General features: G+C 42.2%; 1 protein-coding gene across 4 annotated transcripts in view; it reads left to right on the plus strand.

The window, feature by feature from the left end:
* The window catches only part of IRF2 (interferon regulatory factor 2), a 40,828-nt gene that overhangs the window by 9,986 nt on the left and 10,583 nt on the right, over window positions 1-20,259 (plus strand). For 2 of the 4 annotated variants that reach the window (XM_084203781.1, XM_084203782.1), the window contains exons 2-7: window positions 7,618-7,750; window positions 8,678-8,785; window positions 13,626-13,725; window positions 14,334-14,510; window positions 16,480-16,526; window positions 20,011-20,122. In XM_084203781.1, coding sequence (XP_084059907.1) covers window positions 7,745-7,750; window positions 8,678-8,785; window positions 13,626-13,725; window positions 14,334-14,510; window positions 16,480-16,526; window positions 20,011-20,122 — 550 coding nt within the window. In that variant the 5' untranslated portion in view covers window positions 7,618-7,744. The remainder of the gene's footprint in view (window positions 1-7,617; window positions 7,751-8,677; window positions 8,786-13,625; window positions 13,726-14,333; window positions 14,511-16,479; window positions 16,527-20,010; window positions 20,123-20,259) is intronic. The other 2 variants (XM_084203783.1, XM_084203784.1) reach the window with 2 other exon arrangements.

Here is a 20,259-nt window from a genome sequence, read left to right on the forward strand (position 1 = left end):
GGCAGGTCATGGCCAGTGAATGTGAAAACTCTTCATTGAACACATTTCTCAGTGTTTGCTGTCTGGAATAATTTTTCTCTGCATCCATGAGTGCCTCTAAAATGTCATTGACTTCTTGCAATCCTGTCTGAGGCTCACAAGCCATCAGTGGGGGAACAATGAGATTAAGCACTTTTCTTTTACAATGGCTCTTTTCTAATATATAGCACCCTATAAAGCACTCACCCTGTACTTAGGCAAAGGAATGTTAGGCAGCCCACTGAGATAAAGACTGTCCAGGCTCTAAAAGGTACTCTCACAGTTTAAGATTCTGATCCTGCAGGTACGTGCATGCATAATTTCCCACTGCTTTCAGAGGGATCCAGGTAGTAAAAGTGTTTGTTAAGAGTTTTAGGGACATCTCCTGTAAACCTAGTCATGGAGCTCATGAGAATGCCGGGGTCTAACAGAACCATGACATCGAGTTGCATCAGTGAAGTGATTGTTTATAACTGTTTGAGCTTTAATAGCCTTCTAGTTTTCACCTTGGTGGAAAATTCTTTATGAATCAGGCGTCAAATGCTGAGTTTTCCTGGCAGCTTTAGAGAACACACAGAGTTTGGCTTCCATGGATCCCAAATGACACAGTTAAGGAGCAGCAGCAATTACCTGTGGGTATTCAGGAGTGGATTTGCATGTGAGTGCTTAATTCCAGAATAAAATTGATTATTTTGAGGATAACTGCTCCCCAATGCGAGGAATTAATTGCTCCCTGACAACCATGACAACAAATCTCTTGTAAACACGCCCCTCCCAAACTTGTATGAGTGAAATACGGGGGAAGTCACCACCTCTCTTTTAGGCAGCGTTTGAGAGAAAAATATTTAGAAATCCCAGGTACTGAGCACAAATCATGGTCAGTCGTCACATGTAACACAAAGCTTAAGAGGAAAACAAATCAGATATTGGACTGATTATAAATAATCGATTTATGGCTGCTTTTGAGACTCCTGGAGGAGGTGGCAAGATGTGTTGTCACCTGATGCCAGCAGATTCTGGCATCTCCTATCTTCACTCCCTGCAAGACCTGAGAAAAAAAATGAAAGAAACCCCCAGGAAACAAAGTATTCTTGTAAAGCTGAAACTAAAGCAATCATTTTGTGTTGTCACCAGACTAGCAGACGTCCATACTTGTGCAGATGAGCATTGTGGCAAGGATACCGTGCCCATGATCTTTGGCAGTCTGTTAAAAGCCTGGCCCAAATTCCCAGCTGATGTAGGTTGCTGCAATGCCAGAGAAGTGGATGTGCTCAGCCACAGACATTGTGTTCTTCAAGTGTTGTGATAGATAGAGCCATCACAAGGGAAATTTCATTGTGGCTGTTGAGAGGCTGAAGCCTTGCTTCATCATGGCTAAGTCCAGAAGCAAAAAAAGAGCAATCCTCTGGGTTTATTGTATTAAAATAAGATGGATTTTCTTCAGTGAACTTCTAGTCTGCAAATCCAAGGGCTAGCTTTAACGAAGCCTGAGATCACTGCAAAATAACTCATGTCTTTGCTGCTGAGGGAGAATAAGCTCTGCATGGAAACCAAAGGAAAGAGTCTGTTTTGATGTGTAACGCCTGAATCCCAGCCAGGGCATGTTAACACCCTTTGGGTGGAACAGAAATGCTATAGGCCTGATGAAACACACTCCATATACAGCATGAGTTCTCACAGTATATTTTCCTGGGTGTGTTTAACAGGCAGTCTGTAATACTGATTTCTGTACACGTTTAAGTTACTTTTGCCTTTGTTTTCTTTCGTTTTTGTTTTGTTTTGTTTTCAGAGAAAGACGGGTTGGTTGTTTTTTGCCCTCTGTCGCTTGAGGATAAAAGGGCTTTTCTTCATTCTACTTTGTGTATCGTTCTTGGGTACAGCAGCAAGAGAGGAGTGCATGCTGAATGCTTCCCTCCTCCATCTGCCTTGCAATGAGGTGGGCACAACCTGGACACTGCCTTGCAGGGCCTTGGAAGGTTGGGTAGCTGTTGCTAGCAGGAATCTGTCATGCTGCGGCTTGATTTCCCAGGTTTTTCACCCCACAAAGCTTTCCCCTTAGCAGCTATAGTCCTGTTGCAGCCCTGCCACATTTTGTTTGGGAACCTAGGGAAGCAGGTGAAGTATTGCCTGGTGGTTGCCTGTACAGGTTCTTCTTAATGGCCAGGCCATTCTGCCCAGGACCTGTGTTCTCCCATCCTGCCTGCTCTCCAATTCTTGGCTTTCTGGTCTTTCTTGATGAAGTTTCCTCCTTCCTGCAGGCAGCAGACTAAATAAGGTGCCACCTTTCCTGGCTGCAGTGAACTCTTTCTTGGTGAAGGACAGGAAGGGCATCATCTTTTCTGCTGCCACCAAAACATTAGGAAAAGCAGGAAAGATATTGCTGTGGCTACAGTGTGGATCAAGGTGTTACAGCCAACACAGGAGCTGGGTCTGTGGAGCAGACTGGCCGTGGTGAATACTCAAATGGAGCTCACAGCAAGAGGTGCTTAGTGAGAAACAAATCTGCCAATGATGTCTGCCCCTTCCCTCCCTGTTCAACAGGGCATCACTGACCAAATAATGGTAAGGGAAAAAGAGGCACCATTACATGCAGTTAAAAGACCAGAGAGCGTAGGTTTTGCTTTCCAACTTGCTATGAGTCTAGAAAGTCTGTTACTGGCTTTTATGGGTTTTCTTGCTTCATATCTAAGTGAGGATTTCACTTTGAATCTGTAACCCTTGTACCTCTAAGAATGCCAATGCCCACTTTTCCTCATTTACTACTCTTTAATGAAATGTTTTGCTGTTGGTTCCAAAAAAAGATGTTGGATAATTTGGAATTATCAGGAAGAAGGCATGTTCTGCAGACCTGTGGTAAGATCCTCCACCTCGTGGCAGACAGGAAAGGACCTCATGGCAGAGGTCTTGCCCCCCCACACTGCAGACAGGGGTAATTCAGGTGTCCATAGTCAAAGAAGCTGAGTAAAGTGCACTTCTGTTTTCCTTTCAGCGTCAATCTCACATTTCTGAAGCATTTCTGGGCAGATGAGTCTAACAGGTTTTTTTACCTGAGAGAAGGCTCTATCCCTCTGATGAGTTTCACTGCTAAGCAGAGCTTTTCTTGGAGTACAGATGGCGAACTCTTTGAAAGTGGTATTCCCAGCAGAATAGCTGAAAAAGGTGGTCATATTGCAAAATCCTATATGAAAGCAGAGTTCAGTCTGTGACCAAAGAGCAGAATTTTGTTCCAAGTACTGTTCTTTAAAAAAAGATCATGTTTCCGTGTATGCTGGAACAGTCTTGGCACAGACACAAGTACAGAACCCAGTTCTCTGAATCCTAAATTTAGCATATGGTCTCATTTCAGCATATCTCTTTGGTCACACGGGTTGATTGATGCTTTTCTTAACTGCATCAGCCTTAGTAAACAAAGGGAATAGTTTAAAAGTTTATCAGCAAAGCACAAGTAAAGATAACTTCTCAAAAAAATAATATTGCCTGTTCTGTATTTGCAGAGAAAAGATAAATTGATACCATGCAATATTCTGCACATATCCTCTGAGGAAGAGATGTTTTTCCACAGCTTTGAGCAGAGCCTGTGACCTACTTCACAAATGTCCCTCCAAGATCTTGTCCCACCATAACGTTTCACAACCGTTAATAATATTTCCATATACTGGCAAATCTTTTAACTTTTGTGATTGGGAAAGAAGAGCTGCTTTTCCAGAGGTTTTTTGCTTTGGGGGTTTTTTTGGTTCCATAGGATTATACTTTTAAGAAAGTAGCCACAGATACAGAGTAGCTTGTGGTTTTAGGATAACCTTTGTGCCTTTTCAGTTATCCAGATGCTGCCAGAATGAAACTGAAGGAAAGAGAACATCATGTACTGCTCAGATGTAATCCCTGCCATGCCATTGCTTTCGCTTTCTGTCTACAGCTGCTGTAATTCTAGTGAAGAGCTCTTCATTCTCAAAGGTTACACTTTCTGTATGGCAGGAGTGTTATCTCTGTGAAGGAAAAAACAAGTCAGACTTACTAGAATGTTCTTGCAGTGAGTAGAGAGGGACTACAAGCTCTTTATCAATCATTATGGAGTGAAAATATATGTATATGCATATTGCAACCAGTTTATACCTTGCTGGGGAGTAGCCTTCACCGTGTTCTTGAAGTTTCTCATTACAAAAAATAGGCTGAACCGACCACAGGACTAGCATGAATAGTGCAGTAATTAAAGCTTTGAAGAAGATCAAAATAATCCTTCCATAAACTGTGGTGACAGCAATCCATGGGCCATGCTTCTTGTGTGGGAATGGCTCTTCACAGGCTCCCAGTGACCTCCCCCTTTATGCAAATCCCAGTGAGTTGGGGCTGATGTCTTGCCCACTTTCCACTGCTCTGGGAATAATTTTATTGATGTCTTCATGTCCATCGATATATTTAAGCTCCCACCTCGGAAAGAACGAATGCCCCTGACTGTGGTCCCCTCTAATATTAAGACAAGTGGTTAAAATAGAGCAAGAAAAGGGAAATTAATTTCTGGAGCTACCAGTCAATACATTTGTAGGAGGCATGATTAAAAATACTGATTTTTGAAGACTGGCTGTCTTACTAAGAATCAAAGAGTGATATCCTAGTAGGTAGTCCTACTTACAGCATTTAAATGAGCTCCTCTTTTCAGATAGGGTGAAAAAAAGCTTTCTGAGGTCCCATCTGCAGTTGACTGTGTTTCTTGGTGATTAGTCTTCCTTTCCTCTACCATGAGAAACCAGAAGAAAAAACAAACAGGAAATATTTTCAACATAATGCCAGAAAGACTTCAAGTTTGGGTTTCTGGGAATATTAATCATTTTCCTGTGAAGCCTGCTAAATTCCTGGACTTCTTCAGAAAGCTGACAATGTGAAGTGTAGCATTAGCATGCAGCAAAACTGGGATGGGGCTGAAGGGTGATGGAGTGATGGAGTACAAGGTGCTTCTTTGCCGCTGGTGGAGCTGGTGCTGCGCCTCCCCTCTACTCCTTCCTTCCTCCCAGCTGGCTCTGCTCCTCTCCCTGGCTCCATCCATGGTCTCTGCGGTGTGCAGGAAGACGGTGTCAAGTGACCCAAGGCAGGCATTAAGCCATTTTTCTCCTGGTTAACCAGAGGGTGAAGGTTCAGGCAGTCAAAAGTAACCAGGCTTCTGGAGAGGTTTGCTTAGGCCAGCAGATGGGTACCCACAGCTCAGGAGATCGTGGTAGCGGTGTAGCCAGTGGGACCTGGGTGCCTTGGCAGCTCTGAAAATATTGTTAGATGTGCACTTGCCCCAGGTACAAAAAATATCAACAGCTGCATGTAGCTTCTTCTAAGTGTGAATGTGCAGGGAAGTGCAACATTGAGGCTGACCAGGAGTGGGAGATAGGTGGGTAAGTGCTTCTAGTTTTACAGCCAGCTCCAGATTACAAATGTTGATGTTTTGTTGTCCTTAAAAGGATGGACTGTTTCTACTTTTTTTCTTTCAGCTGGTAAACAGTGGAGAGAGGCTGGCTAGAAACTTTGCATACCTGCTGTTTTGTAGTGCTTACCTTAGTTTCTGACTTTGTAGGTTTGTTAAATAATTGATATATTCTGATGGATGGTGAAGCTGGTGTGGTGTTAGGCAATGGCCCCTGAAACTTTACATGTATTTGCTGCCTATTTTGGAGCATTTCAAATGTCCTTACAAACTGGAATGATTCTTAAAGTCAGGTGATTTAATCTGTACTCACTGATGGACGGACTCCAGATCCTCCCACCTGGAGTCAGTGAAATAAGGCTTCAAGTGCACTCAGTAATGCCATTTATGGACAGACAGGAGCTACTTTTAAGGCACTGCAGATGCTGATGTTTCTTTCTGTACAAATATGTCATGCATTTTACAGCTCTGGATGCAGATAAGGCACCTTCATTTCCCACAGGCAATTACTTGGTAGAGTTGACTTGGTATTTTCATCAAAAGAATCTTATTAACATGCAACTGATAAAAACCCTGCTACATTTTAGCACCATTGTGGTCATCGCTGTCCTGAGGCAGATAGGTCTGGGAATGTCTTCTGAAGACATCCAGCTTTATTTTCTGCAGCATGTGCTCTAAAAGGAGCACGAGGTAGGGATTGTGTTTTGATGAGCAAAAGCACGGCTGTGCTTGCTCCTTTGTGAAGGACATAACTCCAGAAGATTCTCACTGTTCCCTCCAGCTGAACATCGTTGTAGGATTATTTTTACCTGGGTTTGAATTTACTTTCAGATGAACAGTTCTTAGGAGCCACTCCTCTCTTCTCACAAGCTAAATTTCTCTCCTGATTACCTTGGATTAATTTGTCTTGGTGTGGGTGATGGATGGGAAGGTGTGTGCTGACAGCTGCAGTTGCTAATCCCAGAGGAATCCCAGAGTGCCAAAAGGAGATGAGCACCTCCCAGCAGCATCTACAGGGGAGCAGCTGGGGAAACCCCCAGGGATGTGGGAGGGAAAAGACAGGTTGGCTCAACTCTGCCGTTTTGGGCAGGACTAGCTTCCTTGTAGTAGCGATTGTTGGCAGCTTTCTCGTTTCCTGAGTTGTATTGGTGTTGTACAAAGGCAGCTTCTGTTTCTTCCATGTTGCCTGTCCCAAGTGGGATTCATTGCTGCTGCTTTCAAGATTACTTTCTTGCCTTCTGTCTAAGTTGTTCATTCAGATGGGTTTGAAATTTGTCTTAGGGGCTCATTACCCCAAAGACGAGTCCGACTGCTAAATGGGAACACTCATATTGAGTGTTGAACCTCATGCACAGTGTTTCCAGGAATTATCTCAAAGTGCATGCATACTCAAAGATAACTTACAGAGAAATGCATCTGTTGTAGAGAATTGTTTCTTCCTTGTCAGACAAATAAAAATTTGCTCATGTTTTTAGTACATTGCCATTTGCATTTTTCAGCTTTGACTCAAACTGTGGTAGGGTAAGGTGGTACAGATCAGATCTCTTGTGCACATTCTGCAGCCTGGATGAGGATTGTTGGTTCCAAGGGGAGGGGGGTGCAGTGGCATGGCTGGCTGTTTGCCACCAACCAGGGGGCTAAAAACATTGAACCCACATCACCCTTACCCAGAAAACAGCATCCCTCTTACACAGAGAGGGGATATGCACAAGGGCTTGTCTGCGGTTGGATTCCTGGGGTTGGCTGTTTTTTCATATCTGAAGTGAACCTGAAAGGGAGCTGAGCAGTTGCAGCCGTTTTCTGAGCTATTTTAGTAATTTGTAGCTTACTGCAAGAGGCTGCAGCTGAAGCATGAGTGACCAGCTCCACACAGTAGTAAACAAAATACTAATATGTTTGCTAAGAGATTAGTGTGAGCATGGCTGCTGGTAAATTCTCTGGACACATCAAAGAACCTTATTGTTACATTCAGATTTTAATTCCTTATTAGTTTCAAGGAAATACATGTCCTCAGAGCAATGAGAGGAAACTTTGAACGTTTTTCTTCCTCTTGTGCTGGGTGTGGGCTTGGTACTGCCTAATTGTTAGTCTGTCCCATGCCTGTACTCCCATAGGAAGCGAGAACAAACCCATTTACATTTGTGCCATTCCTGTGTGCTTTCAAATTTTTCTTTCTGTTTTTTATTTTTAAGATCAAAGGTGACAAGAATAGTGGAGCAGAGAAATTAAGAATGATGCAGAGAACACAGATGTGAAGAGCAAAAGAGAGAGGAAGGAGCTGAGCCTGGTGCAGAGGGGCAAGGAGAAGCAGCAGCCTAAATGCAAGTACTTGAATGTGGAAATTATGGGTTCCAGGGTGCTTAACAGGCATTTAATGTGGTGCTTTAATCTGCATCTAGTGCCAGTTGGTTAATGTTTTTAAAATTTTTGCCTCAGGTTCAAGACTTTGGACTCTTATGTCAATAATTTACAGCTCTAAACAGGGAAGTGGCATTGAGGTCATGTGTGCATATGTGTGAGCGAGAGAGAGACAGAAAAAGAAGTCAGTTTGAGTCTTAACGGGATAATAAAAGGTGGCATAGTGTAGTTGAGGGGTGTGTGAAGAACTCACTTCATAGCTGAACAGCATTGAAATGTAAAATAACAGCTAAAAAATCAGTGAGTGGATTGATCAGAGAAAGCTGGAGGGAGGTGGTCAAACTACTCAGCCAGAATCAAAGTGGTCTGCTAAATTGTTGTGATGTAAAATGTACTTTTATTAATTCTAGTCAAGTTCACGGGACTGAAACTGCCATTTGAAAGCCCTTTCATTAGCAGAAGCATCATTTTAGCTAGTATAGTGATGCCTCCTGCATGTGTTATTTTTTCATTACATATTTTTTCCCTGACAAAATAAGGTCTTCTGCAAATGCAGGTATTTGGACTGAAAAGAGGTGTCTCCAAAAGTGTAAGTGTTTTTCTTAGTGACTTCTGGTATCCCACCTGTATCAGTAGACAAATTTTTGCTGATATCCTATGTCATCTTCAGATGAAGGTTTTCCTAATAAGTGTACCAGAAGAATATTTTCTGCCATAAAGAAGATTTTATCTCAGTTGCTTTTAGGGGAGGCTCACACACAGGTCTAAAATAATGTTTATATTTACCATAGTTCAGTGCCTGCAAAGCTTTAATAAGTGTACTGTGCAAAGGTGGAGGAGCTGCCTGGGAGTTCTGCCTGGCAAACAAGTAACCTTGTCCCTTGTTCCCTGCAGCTCCTTCCCAGGTGGGTGACAATGCCTGTCGAAAGGATGCGGATGCGGCCCTGGCTGGAGGAACAAATCAACTCGAACAGAATACCAGGGCTGAAATGGCTAAATAAGGTAAGGGGGGTGTGCATGCATGTGCTGAAGGGGAACTTGATAGCAGTGGTTGAGGTCTGCATAGGTAAATCAGCTCATTCCTGGTTCTCAGAGGGGTGACAGGGAGGAAGGGCAAAGCTGCATGCTTCCTGCTAAACCTGTTACTCCGGTCTCCCCTGCCAGATCTGAAGCTCCTGCTTTGGCCTGGTGGATCTGTGGCTCATTTAAAAGCATTTTCCAACTCTTTGTTATTGAAATGAGTGTTTCTGGAGACTCTGCTTGGACTTTATTTTTAACCTGGGAACACATTGTTCAACAAGTAGCATCAGAGGGATGTGTTCAAAATACTCTCCTGAGGAGGAAGGCTGTGTTCTGTGTTAGACTCTGAGTTGAAGCAACAATCTGCTGTTTCAGACTTGTGTGACTTCTCTGACACTTCTCCACTCAGGAGAAAATAGGGTGACTTTTTCCCCTGTCAGATTCAAACCTAATATCCCTGGTCCTGAGCTCTTACTAAGTGCTCAAGACACTTTGAGAGTGCAGTCGTGAGCTCAAAAATGTCAGTGCCCAATTTGAATTTATTTTGATTGGTTGAGTAAAATCTAGGAGTGTATTTGAGACTTTGAATAGTAATGGATTGTGCAAATGTGGCACGCTTTCTGCACTGTGCAGGAGAGTAATTCACCACACTGGAAAGCATGAAGCTGTTTTTGCTACGGAGGCTACTTTATTATCAGAATGGGTGGAAATTCACAAAATCAGGGGCAGAAACATAGGAACTGCCTCTCTGGTTAAGTCACTAAGACAAATAGTCTGGTATCCTCCCTATAGCAGTTGTAGTTGTGGTACTCAGGTGCTCATTTTTAAAGTTGAAGAATGACAATTGAAATGACTACTTTTTTCATGACTATGAAATTTTCAGGAGCGCTTTAAATTTAATCTATGAACCTTGTTTCTCAGTAACTTCCTGCATCAGTGAGTCTCATGCTGTGGCTGGGTAAATAAATATTGCTTTATCCATTCCCTAGTTAGCTGCACTGTGAATTTGAGTAGGTCTTTGTTGTTGCATAATGGGGTCACAGCTGAAGAGGAGACTGCTTTTTACTGTTGTCTTTGTAATTTGAGTCCCATGTTCAGGTCCTTCTCCTTGAATATCTTTATTTTGGTGTTAGGTTTCCTATTCACAGTCTATGTCTGCTGTCCTTTGCTGGGTGTTCCTGCCTAATCTGAAATAATTTCTCTTCCTTGAGGTTTATTAAGCTCTGATTCCCCACTTCTACCCTCTGATTTGGCATCAGCCTGGGTTGTCTTTACTAAGCTCAACAAGAAAATTGCACTCCTGAGCACTTCTGTTTAAAAATGTTTGCACATTCATTCCAACAATGGATCGTTAAACCAAAAATATTTCTATTTTTACTTTAAATCCTGACCATAAACAAAGCCATGCATGAAGTATCACATGTATCACAGCCTGTTGTATACCCACAGAATCAACTTCATAGGCTGTAACTCTTTAATCAGAGTTTGGTAAAGGATAGTTCACAGTTTAGATAAGAAGGTGTGTCAGATTATCAAGAGAATGAAACTCGTGTGTGCACAGCTTTTAAGGAAATGAGGTTGAAATACGAAAGAAATTATTGCCATTCTGGGTTGTTATTGGCTCTCTGTTCTTGGGGACTTTTTCTGAACTGAAGAAAGAATTAAACCTCTCTCAGTTAGAAATTATAAATCAGGTACAGGTGACACATAATTCTTTCCCCTACTGTCAGTTCATCATTATACCTCCAGAGCAAACCCCTCCTTATAGGGTTTAAAGCATAAATACTTGTGGGTCTCTGATGAAAATGTTATCCTTCTGAGTGGCATGAAAGAGGAAGGGAATTTCTTTACCTTCCCAGAGAGACAAACTGGGAGGTGCTAGTGAAACAACATAGTTCAGCAGAGGGGATGTGAGGAGGGGAAGTGTGAGAGGTCAGTGCTCCTCATGGATCTGGGAAAGGAAACATTCCAAGCTGTAACAGAGAGGCAACCTACTGCTTTGATGGATGCTTGGAGTGTTACCTTGGAGATGGGTGCTGCTGTTTAAGATTTGTCCTATGACTTTGTAGCTCATATATGGTTTCACACTCAAGCCCTTGCTCCAAGCATTTTGCAGTGCCAGAGTTCCAAGTGATTACAGATCACAGAATATTCTGAGTTGGAAGGGACCCACAAGGATCACGAAGTCTTACTCTTAAGCGAATGGCCTGTGCAGGGATTGAAACCACAGTGTTGGCATTAGTAACACCATGCTGCTGTGACCAGCTGAGGTTTGATCTACTTTCCTTTTCATGCCTGTTTCTAAGAATGTCACAGCTTTTCCCTTTTGGTATTCCCACTGGATTTTGGTAGCAATTCCTGTTACAGCGCAAAATTTTTGTGGGTTGTGTTTTTGACTTTAGGTGAGGCTAATTTTTTAACAGAAACACAAGATTCCTACACAAAAGTCCTGTGATGGAATGCTGGACCAGTCAGCACATGGTTTTCCAAGTCTGAGAGAAAGCACTGATGACCCCTTCCTGTTAAGGTCATTATTAGGCAGCACTGGCTGAAGAAGAATATAGGTAATGTTTGATAATGTGTGAAATAAAGAAGTATTATTTAAATAGAAATTACCCAGGTAAACTAGAGCAGAGAATTCAACTACATGGTATGGATGTAATCAGCTGTCTTTGCAGGATTTCAGGGAAAATTAGATATTTCATAGTTGATGAGAAAATCTGTAGTTTCTGTATAGGAGTGTAAATTTACATATGTATTATGAAATTATTATACACATAGCTTCTGTGATTTTGTTATTTGTTATTAATTCCTGTGCTTCAAGACATCTGGGATTGGGAAGAACCTTCTGTAATGAACAGAAGCACTGTAATAACCACTTAGACTGCTGTTGAATGTCCTTGCAGCTTCTTTTGAAGCAGTGAGTACAGTTGATGATGACAGGATGCTATGTCTGGAGTCTTGCTCAGTCTGCTAGGTTTTGAATTATATATGGCCTATTTTAATCTGGTCTATTCTTAAAGTTCTTGTTGATAGAAACTGTTTGCTATTGAAGTGATGATTTTTTTTCCCCCCATGCTTATTATAGTCTATGAAAGAGTAAAGGCGGAGAAGCTTATTCTAGGTCTGATGAATACAGTAGTGTTGTGGACCACAAACAGTGGCTTTGAGTATTTCTTTTGACTGCTTTGAGTTGGGGAAAGAAGTATCTCTGTTGATGATTTACTTATATGTAGAGGGAAGAGTAAAGAGGCAAAAGACATGTGACAAAAATGATGTAACTGCATTAAGAGGAATATTGAGTGTGAGGTCTTGAGGGAAATGAGGAACATGTTAAATAATTGCTTGCACCAAATTAAAGATGAAGCCAAGCAAGAAGGGAAGAATGCAATTCCGAACAAGCAAATATGACAGAAAGGATTAAAGACAAATTGAAGGACAAAATGCAGGCTCAGAAGAAGAAAAGGTCACATGGAAGGGAGGGAAATAAACCTAGCCTTGGCATGAGTGAAATATTAACCAGACAGTCAGGAAAGAAAAGTGGTTGTTGGGGGAAGGGAAAAGGGTGAAGGATTGATCTCACCCGGCCAGATAGCTACAATGCAGTCACTTAAATGAGAGCTGCCTGTCTAGAGTTGTATGTAGTCAGTAGAGAGAAATAGGCTCTTTTAGGGTGAAATTCAGGCAGCATAGCTCAAGTGGCTGCTGCAGGAGGAGGGTGCATTTTGCCCTGGAAGTATTTTTCTTTTCATACACTGATAATTGGATGTGAACCTGCAGAGATGGAGTTTATAGTGCAAGATGTCTGCATGTGAAGCCAGATAAGTATTACTCCCAACAGGGGAGGAAAAAACAAGTGTTGTGGAACAAGCTCAGTTTGTATGGCTTTGCAGGAAACAGCATGAAGAGTTCTGAAGCAGCCTTCTAGGTCAGGACAAAGGAATTCATTACCGTGTTGTATGACATAAAAGCACATCTGATCCAGCATCCATCTGGCCCAGTATCCTGTGTGCTAAGTGCTTGTGGAAGGAGTGTAGGAAACCTGTTATTCAAGCTCTGAAAGTCATTGGGCCCCCAGAGTTGGAGCTATATCCTAAAATGATCATCTTTAATAGTTGCCAGGGATCTTCCATGATTCCTTGGGGAATCAGTTTATACTGACACCATGTAAGGCATGCCCTGATTTAGCTGTGTGTTAAAAAACCAAATTTTTTAAAACCCTTCCTTAGCATTTCTTTAAGTGCACTTTTCTTTCGTCTAAAGTTTCTGAACTAAAATGTGTTTAGGTATCTTCAATGCAGTTCTTTACATGAGTGTCTGGTTTTTTATCCTCACTGGAGAGATGTCTACCACTGATACATTCTTTTGCTTGGCATACAAATTTGCAAGATGGTCTTTTCTTCACCGTGCTAGTATTTATTGGCTGAATTCTAAATCCCTTGATTTTGCTCTGTTCCTATGGTTGTTTAGTTTCAGATTTATTTTGCTAATCATAAAAGTGTCTGTGCTGACAAAACTACCCTTTGTATGAAAGCTCAGAAATATGTAGTACTGCATGTTTTTTCCATGTGTCAGCTCGAAAAGCTGCCAGGCTCATCTTCCATGAAGTGGCTTCTGAGTATTTCATACATTTGGACTGTGTTCTGCTTTGGTGATGCCAGTGGATATTTTCCTGCTGATTTCAGTGATAGTGACACTGGGCTAGAAGGGAGCAAAACACTTGGAGATGCTGAAACAGTGCTTATAAATTAGTGACTTAAAATCATCAGAAGGTTCCTCAAGTCCATCAGTGTTGGCATTTCCTGTTTGTTTTCCCTTCCAGGAGAAGAAGATTTTTCAGATTCCTTGGATGCATGCTGCAAGACATGGTTGGGATGTTGAAAAAGATGCTCCCTTATTTAGAAACTGGGCAATTCACACAGGTATTGGAACTCTCTTTTTACAGGACAGATTTTCACATTGTTTTCCCTTTTAAAGTTACATTTTCCTTCTTTCTTGTCTTTGCTTTTACTAACACAGAGAATGAACTTAAGTTTCCAGATTTGTGGGAGGCTGTGTTTTTTCAAGGCCTGTGATACTCTCTAGCTTAATTGAAGTGCCATAACTCATTTGCATTGAGGAACACAGTAAAACTTAATTGATTTAAATGTTAGCAATTGGGTTCAAAACCATCAGGAGTAGAGCACAGTCAGCAGTTTTTTAGACACAGGCCCTTAGGCTTTTTATGCCTTTCTATGGATTTGAGGCAGACATAGTAAAGGTAAATGCTGTGCAAGCTTTTCCATGTTGTTATGGAGTCACATCAGACCTTCAGTGCCCTGGGTCTTTCTTGAGCACAAACCATTCATCATCTGTTCTAGAAATGTGCATGAGAATGAGATCACAGCACTCTCTCCAGCCTCAGCTATTGTTAGAATGCTTGTCATGGGAACCAAAGGCTGATACCTTGAAGCTAACCTACGCTGTTATTAATTTGCCTCGAATCTTCAATCACATGTCATATGTGCCTAACTTTTCTTTTCTTGCTCAGGAAAATACCAATCAGGAGTAGATAAACCTGATCCAAAGACATGGAAGGCAAACTTCCGTTGCGCTATGAACTCCCTGCCTGACATAGAAGAAGTGAAGGACAAAAGTATAAAGAAAGGAAACAATGCCTTCAGGGTCTACCGGATGCTGCCCTTGTCTGAAAGACCTTCCAAAAAAGGTAGAGGGGAGAGCTTGTCAACATGAAATGCTGTTGAGGGCATTGTGATGAGAAAAACACCTACTGCAGGTAGCTCAGTATGCAACAAGCCACCAATGCAAGCTGCACGTGGTGCCCTGGCTGGCTGGGAAATGACTGGAACTTAGGAACAGCTATATGAAAAATGGGCTGCATTCAGAAGAGAGGATCAATGAGATGTGATACCCCCCAGGCTGTTGATATTTGTCTGTTAAAGCTGATGGAGTTGTGTTCAGAATCTAGTCCTGGGTCTCCTTCAGTCGAGGAATATGATTAGAGGGTATTAAAGCTCAACACATTTAATTCAGTAGGGGTCATTCAGAATATGGTGGCAGACATTTTGTTATCTTTTTTCAAGCAAGGGTACAATTAAACTGGCTCTGTCTTGAGCTGAGAGCAGTATACTCACTCAGGACACTAAACTATGAAACCACATTGTTAGTTACAAAGACTGTGAAAAACCAACCCAGAGCACAATAACAGTGAAATGGGAAAGTGTCTGAATCCCCAAATTTAGGAATTAAAACTTCTGCCTGCCAGGAGAAGACCTAACCACCAGGTCAATCTCATGAGTATTTGGTTTCTTTCAAAGTAGAAACATTGCTTTATTTAGGGCTCATTAGATTTCATATGGCTCCCTTACTGGTTTATGCAGTAGAACAATGGTTTCCTTAGTCCTCTGGTATCCTGTGTCGTCTAGAATTTTGGATGAAGAGATAACCTGCAAACCAAACACACAGTGTTCCTCTAAAATCCAATTCAGTTCACCTGTAGCTACAGTTTGCTACTTTCCTAGACTGAGAACTGAAAGGCAGATTTTCAGTTTAAGGTCAGTGTGACTGGAAATGATGAACCATTGCATTTTTGGGTCAGAGTCATACTGTGAAAGGAAGATCAATGTGCAAAAGGTAGAACATTTATTTTGAAACTGTTTCCAGTCTCTTGTCAATGGTGTATTTTATATGTTTAGACACATTTCCCTGGACCATAAGATGTCTCTTGGCAGTAGATTCCTGTAGGAGCTACAAAAGTTCATCTTTAAAGCTGAGATTCTGGGCTGTAGCAGAAGAAGATTCTGCAGAAAGTCCAGTTACTGTAAAACCCTGACATAGTTTGTGCCTCATATATATTTTCACATGCTCTTTTTTTGTGACATGTGGCTAAACATGTGTGGGAGCAAAAGAATCTGGCTGCAAATGTTTCTAATTTTCTGTGGTATCATGTAGTAGAGATGGGAAAAGCTCCTGGGACACGTCTGTGCTGACACTGGGGCAGAGCTGAGCTTGCACCAGCAGGTCTGAGCTTCTGCATCAGGTCAGAGCAGGGGCAGCAGCACTGGGGTCTGCCAAGGGGCATGACATTTTGTAAAGGTCACATGCAGTATGGTTTTTGGGATTCCCAAGCCCATCCTGATTGCATAAACCACTTTTGCATGAATTGTAATATGTATTTCCCTACCAGGTTGCAACTATTTACAAAAATATTAGTTGAAGTTTATTGTTATCTCTTTTCACTTTAAATGAATTGACAATCTCCCTTTTCCTGTAGCTACAGAGAAAGCATCCAAAATGGGATGATATTTTTTGATTTTTCTTCCCTTTAAGAATATTTTTGTCTTCCTTTCTTTTTTTTAACAGGTCTTGTTTATTAATTTGTCATTCTTCCATATTGTCACTCTGATTTTTTGACTGTGGTTGCTTTCCTTGGTCCCATAGTGGTTCTCTTTTGTAGCCTTTTAAAAAAGAAACATAAAGCTAGAGCATTCAAGGTGGATTTTTTGCTGCCCAGGCCTTAAGGGAAGGGTAAAATTATGCAAAATGCATTCTTCCTTAACTAGGAAGTCCTGCCATTTTGAGGCTCATTTTGGGGCTATTTGTTAGTGAATATAGAAGGTGTGAAGGATAACTCATGTCACATATGACTTTATGAAATCTTCCTTCTGTTGTTGCAGGAAAAAAGACGAAATCTGAGAAGGATGACAAATTCAAACAAATTAAGGTAAGAAGTGTCTGTTTAATGGTGCAAGAGCTTGTGAATACAATCTGTTGCAAATGTTTTTTAACAGCCCCAACAGTAAATTGTGGTGGGTACTTGTGAGTGCTTGTGGTTTGGTTAAGTAACTACAGTTACCCGGGATGTTTGGGGCTGTTTTTTTTTGAAATGTGAAGGCTGCTAAAGCTGTGGCTTACGTCATCAATGGACACAGCCCTTGTGTTACAATGCCTGGAGGTTGGAAAACTGGCAGTCTCAGCAATACATTTGCCATTTGTTTGTCTCTGTAAGGAGAAATACAGTAATTAGGGAAGGAATGTTTCTGAACAATAGAGCTACCTTTTGAGCAATTAATTTCTGCATGTAAGCACTGGAAATGCATTTTCATTTAGGCAAGGGTCAGAGCTGCACCTTGTGCTCATGTTTTGTCAGTTTGAAGGCCTCAGCTGTAAAACTCTTCAGTTGCAGCCTGAGATTTTTGTTCATTCAGAGCGTGGGCCCAGACTGATGTCTGCTGTCCCTGCAAGGCATGGTGTTTCCAAGCTTTCACAGCTCTGCCAAGGGCCTCTGCGAGATGGTCAGTATTACACACCAGCAGGAGCTAGTCCACCTTCAAATTTTTAACAAAAAAGCAAATCTCAGAGATCTCAGACTCAGCTTTCAGTAAAATTGGTGTCCTTGAGGTGTATGTGGCAGCTGTGTCTACAGTGCAAGGGCAGCTTGGTCCCCCGCTGCTCACCTGTGAAGGGCTGTGCCACCCATGCCTGGGTTCAGGCTCTGCAGCCTCTGGCCAGGAGATTCTCTGGGCCAGGTGAACCCAGGAAAAAGTCCTCCACTGGAACAGTTTGGAAAGCAGGTGCTGCCACACGTGTGACTTGTGCAGTTACACGTCAGAATGCTATGACTTTTAAATTGTCTTAAAAGAGCCACTCTGTAACTATCCTGTGTGGCTCATACAGCTGCCTGTGTTTGTTATCAAGTGACTGATGGTAGCTGATGTTCAGAGGGAGCCAGTAAAACTGCTTTGGTCAGAGCAGAGCAGTGTGCCAGAACACACACCTACCTACCAGTGATCCCTCCTGTCAATTCCTGTGGCTCTGAGCTGAGGCCAGGTTGTATTCTTGTCTGCTGCCCCATTCTGACAGATGTGTGCAGTGGCTGGTCTGGATTTAAAGAGGTGCTCTTCCCGTACTCAGCCACTCTTAGGCTGACTGTTGGATGTTGAAGGCTGTAGTAGTGAAGAAGGGTAGTAGGTAAATTAAAGCAAATGCACATTTCTGAGCATGAAAGCTTCTTATAATTGCTTTGCTTGGTGATGAGAATTCCTGAGATCCAAGTTGCATGTTTTGATTTGAATGCTTACAGTTACCCTGAAAAATGTCTTTTAGTGGAGCCCAGTGGGAGGCTACTCCACGATGTACCTGGTAACTGCAGTGGGGTGATAGCAGGAGAGGGAGAAACTGAGAATCTGAGCACAGATCTGCAAAGGGACTTGAGCATAGCAAGAGCCTTGCAGTGAGCTTCCCATTGTTGCCCCTGCTGGACCCTGTGGGCACACACAGCAATTGCTGGTGGGCTGAGCTTGAGCGTGGTGCTCAGGGCAGTCGCTGCTTGTCCCTGTGCACGTGAGAGTGTTGGGCCTCACCAAATCCCTGCTCCACCTTAGCAAAGGGGCAAGCAAGTCTCCCACCCCACAGGTAGGTCTCCTGTCACTGGGCTTTTGGGCAGAATCTGTCATTACAATTCATTAAATTCTTTTAAAATGAATTCTCAATAATGGGAAGGAAACGGAAATGTCAGAGCAGCCCAGATAAAACCAGTCTCTTTTGAAACAAAGGACTGAACTGAGGCTTAATTTCTACCTTATCCTAGATGTATCCTTTAGACCATGCAGTTCCACATTCAGAGTTATTTTTAAAATCCTAGTGACAGCTTTCCCCATGCATTTGGCTTAGGCTAGACATCTGAACACTCAAAATTTAGGTGATTTAACGCCAACTATGCCAGTATCCAAGTCTCTTTGTGGATCTGGCACCATCACCTGAGTTCCAAGATGCATATTTGTTTCTGAAGCTTGAAAGGGGCTACTAAATAAACTTCTCTGTAATCCAGCCTCAGTAAAGTTGAGCAATTGCTGCCTGCAGAGTGTTTCCATGGGGGCTGCTGAGTTTGCTGTGAATGAAAGCAAACAGCACTAGATACTCAGGGCTCCAGTGTGTAGCCCTAACCTATCTCTGCCGTTGTGACCCTCAATGGATCAATAGCAGCTAATTTTATCTTTTCAAGCTCTCCAAGTCTTTGACCTGTGCGGCAGCACAACTGGTGCATCTCATCAAAGGCCTAGTTGCCATTAACACTTAACTCTCCACCCTTCTGATGTGCCAGGAATGTTGCACAGGTTGCATGTTTGCCTTGCTTTAGTGTCTGGGGAGGTGCTTGTGTTGAAGTGACAATTCTTTTTGAGATCACAATCACAGCATGAGACATCCAGGAAAAAATCTATCACAGTGCCCCCAGTATTTTGTCCCAAAGATAACAGTTCAGCAGTACTGGGATGGGCTGGCACTGCAGGTCCTGAGGCTGAGACCTTGGTCTGCCTTCGATGAAATGCTTTAGAGCAGTGAAAATGAGCACGCTGTGGACAGCTTCGCCCCTCTCTGTGCGTGCCTCTGGCTCAGCCAGCAGGGGACAACTTGCAGCCTTGCAGGGATGGTAGAGTAAGAACAGAAGACTTCAGACATTGTAACCAATAAACCTGCGAGAGAGTCAATACCGGGGAGGAAGTTGCATGTGCAGAATAATCCTTTTAAAGAAATCCTGAGTTAATGGAATTAATTTTTTCGTGTCTACCCTGAAGGGATTTTTTTAGATTCCCACTCGAGTGTATCAGGCTTACAGAGAGGCATCTTGTGGAAAGCTCACTAGAGCTCAGTAGATGCTAGTCTCTGTAGAACAGGTGGTGTTTTCCAAATGCTGTTGCCCTGTGGTAATGTTTATGATGTGATCTAAAAGGCTGTATTTAGTGTAAACACTTTGGTTTGCTTTCAGGCTTGCTGTATAGAAAAATTAAGGCTGGAATTTAGTAATTGCTGTACAGAAACTAAGACTTCCTTTTAGAGAGCGCAAAGAGATAGAGCATATTTGGAAGGGACTGAGGATGAATATTAAATAGAGTACTGTTTTAAAGCAATGTTTCTTCCTTGTTTGTTTCAAATGTTAATCTCTGTAGTAAATAGCTTGCTGCTTCCTTGCTCTCTGAAGGCTTACTCTAAATTTGAAAATTAAAAATGGCTTTCCTTTCAAAGCACAAGATTTGGAAATGAATTAGTCCCAGTCTTCTCCTCAGAGAAATACTTGTTCAAAGACAGTGTCTTGCAGAGAGCAGGGGGTATGTAGCAGGCAGAAGTGATGGGGTTTATTACTATCTCAGAACAAAGAGATAAGCCATCTCCGAAAATAAAGTAATCCAACTGTACTGTTTTCATTCTAGCAAGAGCCAGTTGAATCATCTTTTGGGATGAATGGGCTAAATGCTGTCACTTCTGACTATTTCCTGTCCTCCAGTATAAAAAATGAAGTTGACAGTACAGTGAACTTCGTAGGTAAGTACTCCTATGCTTTTTTTACATACTGAGTACACTTCAAAAACCCTTCTGGTCTGCCAGACTTATCTGTCAATCAGCATTTTGCACTTCAGGGAATGCCATGGTTGCAGTCAGGTAGACCCATCTCTCAGCAG

Source organism: Fringilla coelebs (genome assembly GCF_963513975.1).
Source record: "Fringilla coelebs genome assembly, chromosome: 4".
In the NCBI taxonomy this organism is placed as follows: Eukaryota; Metazoa; Chordata; class Aves; order Passeriformes; family Fringillidae; genus Fringilla; species Fringilla coelebs.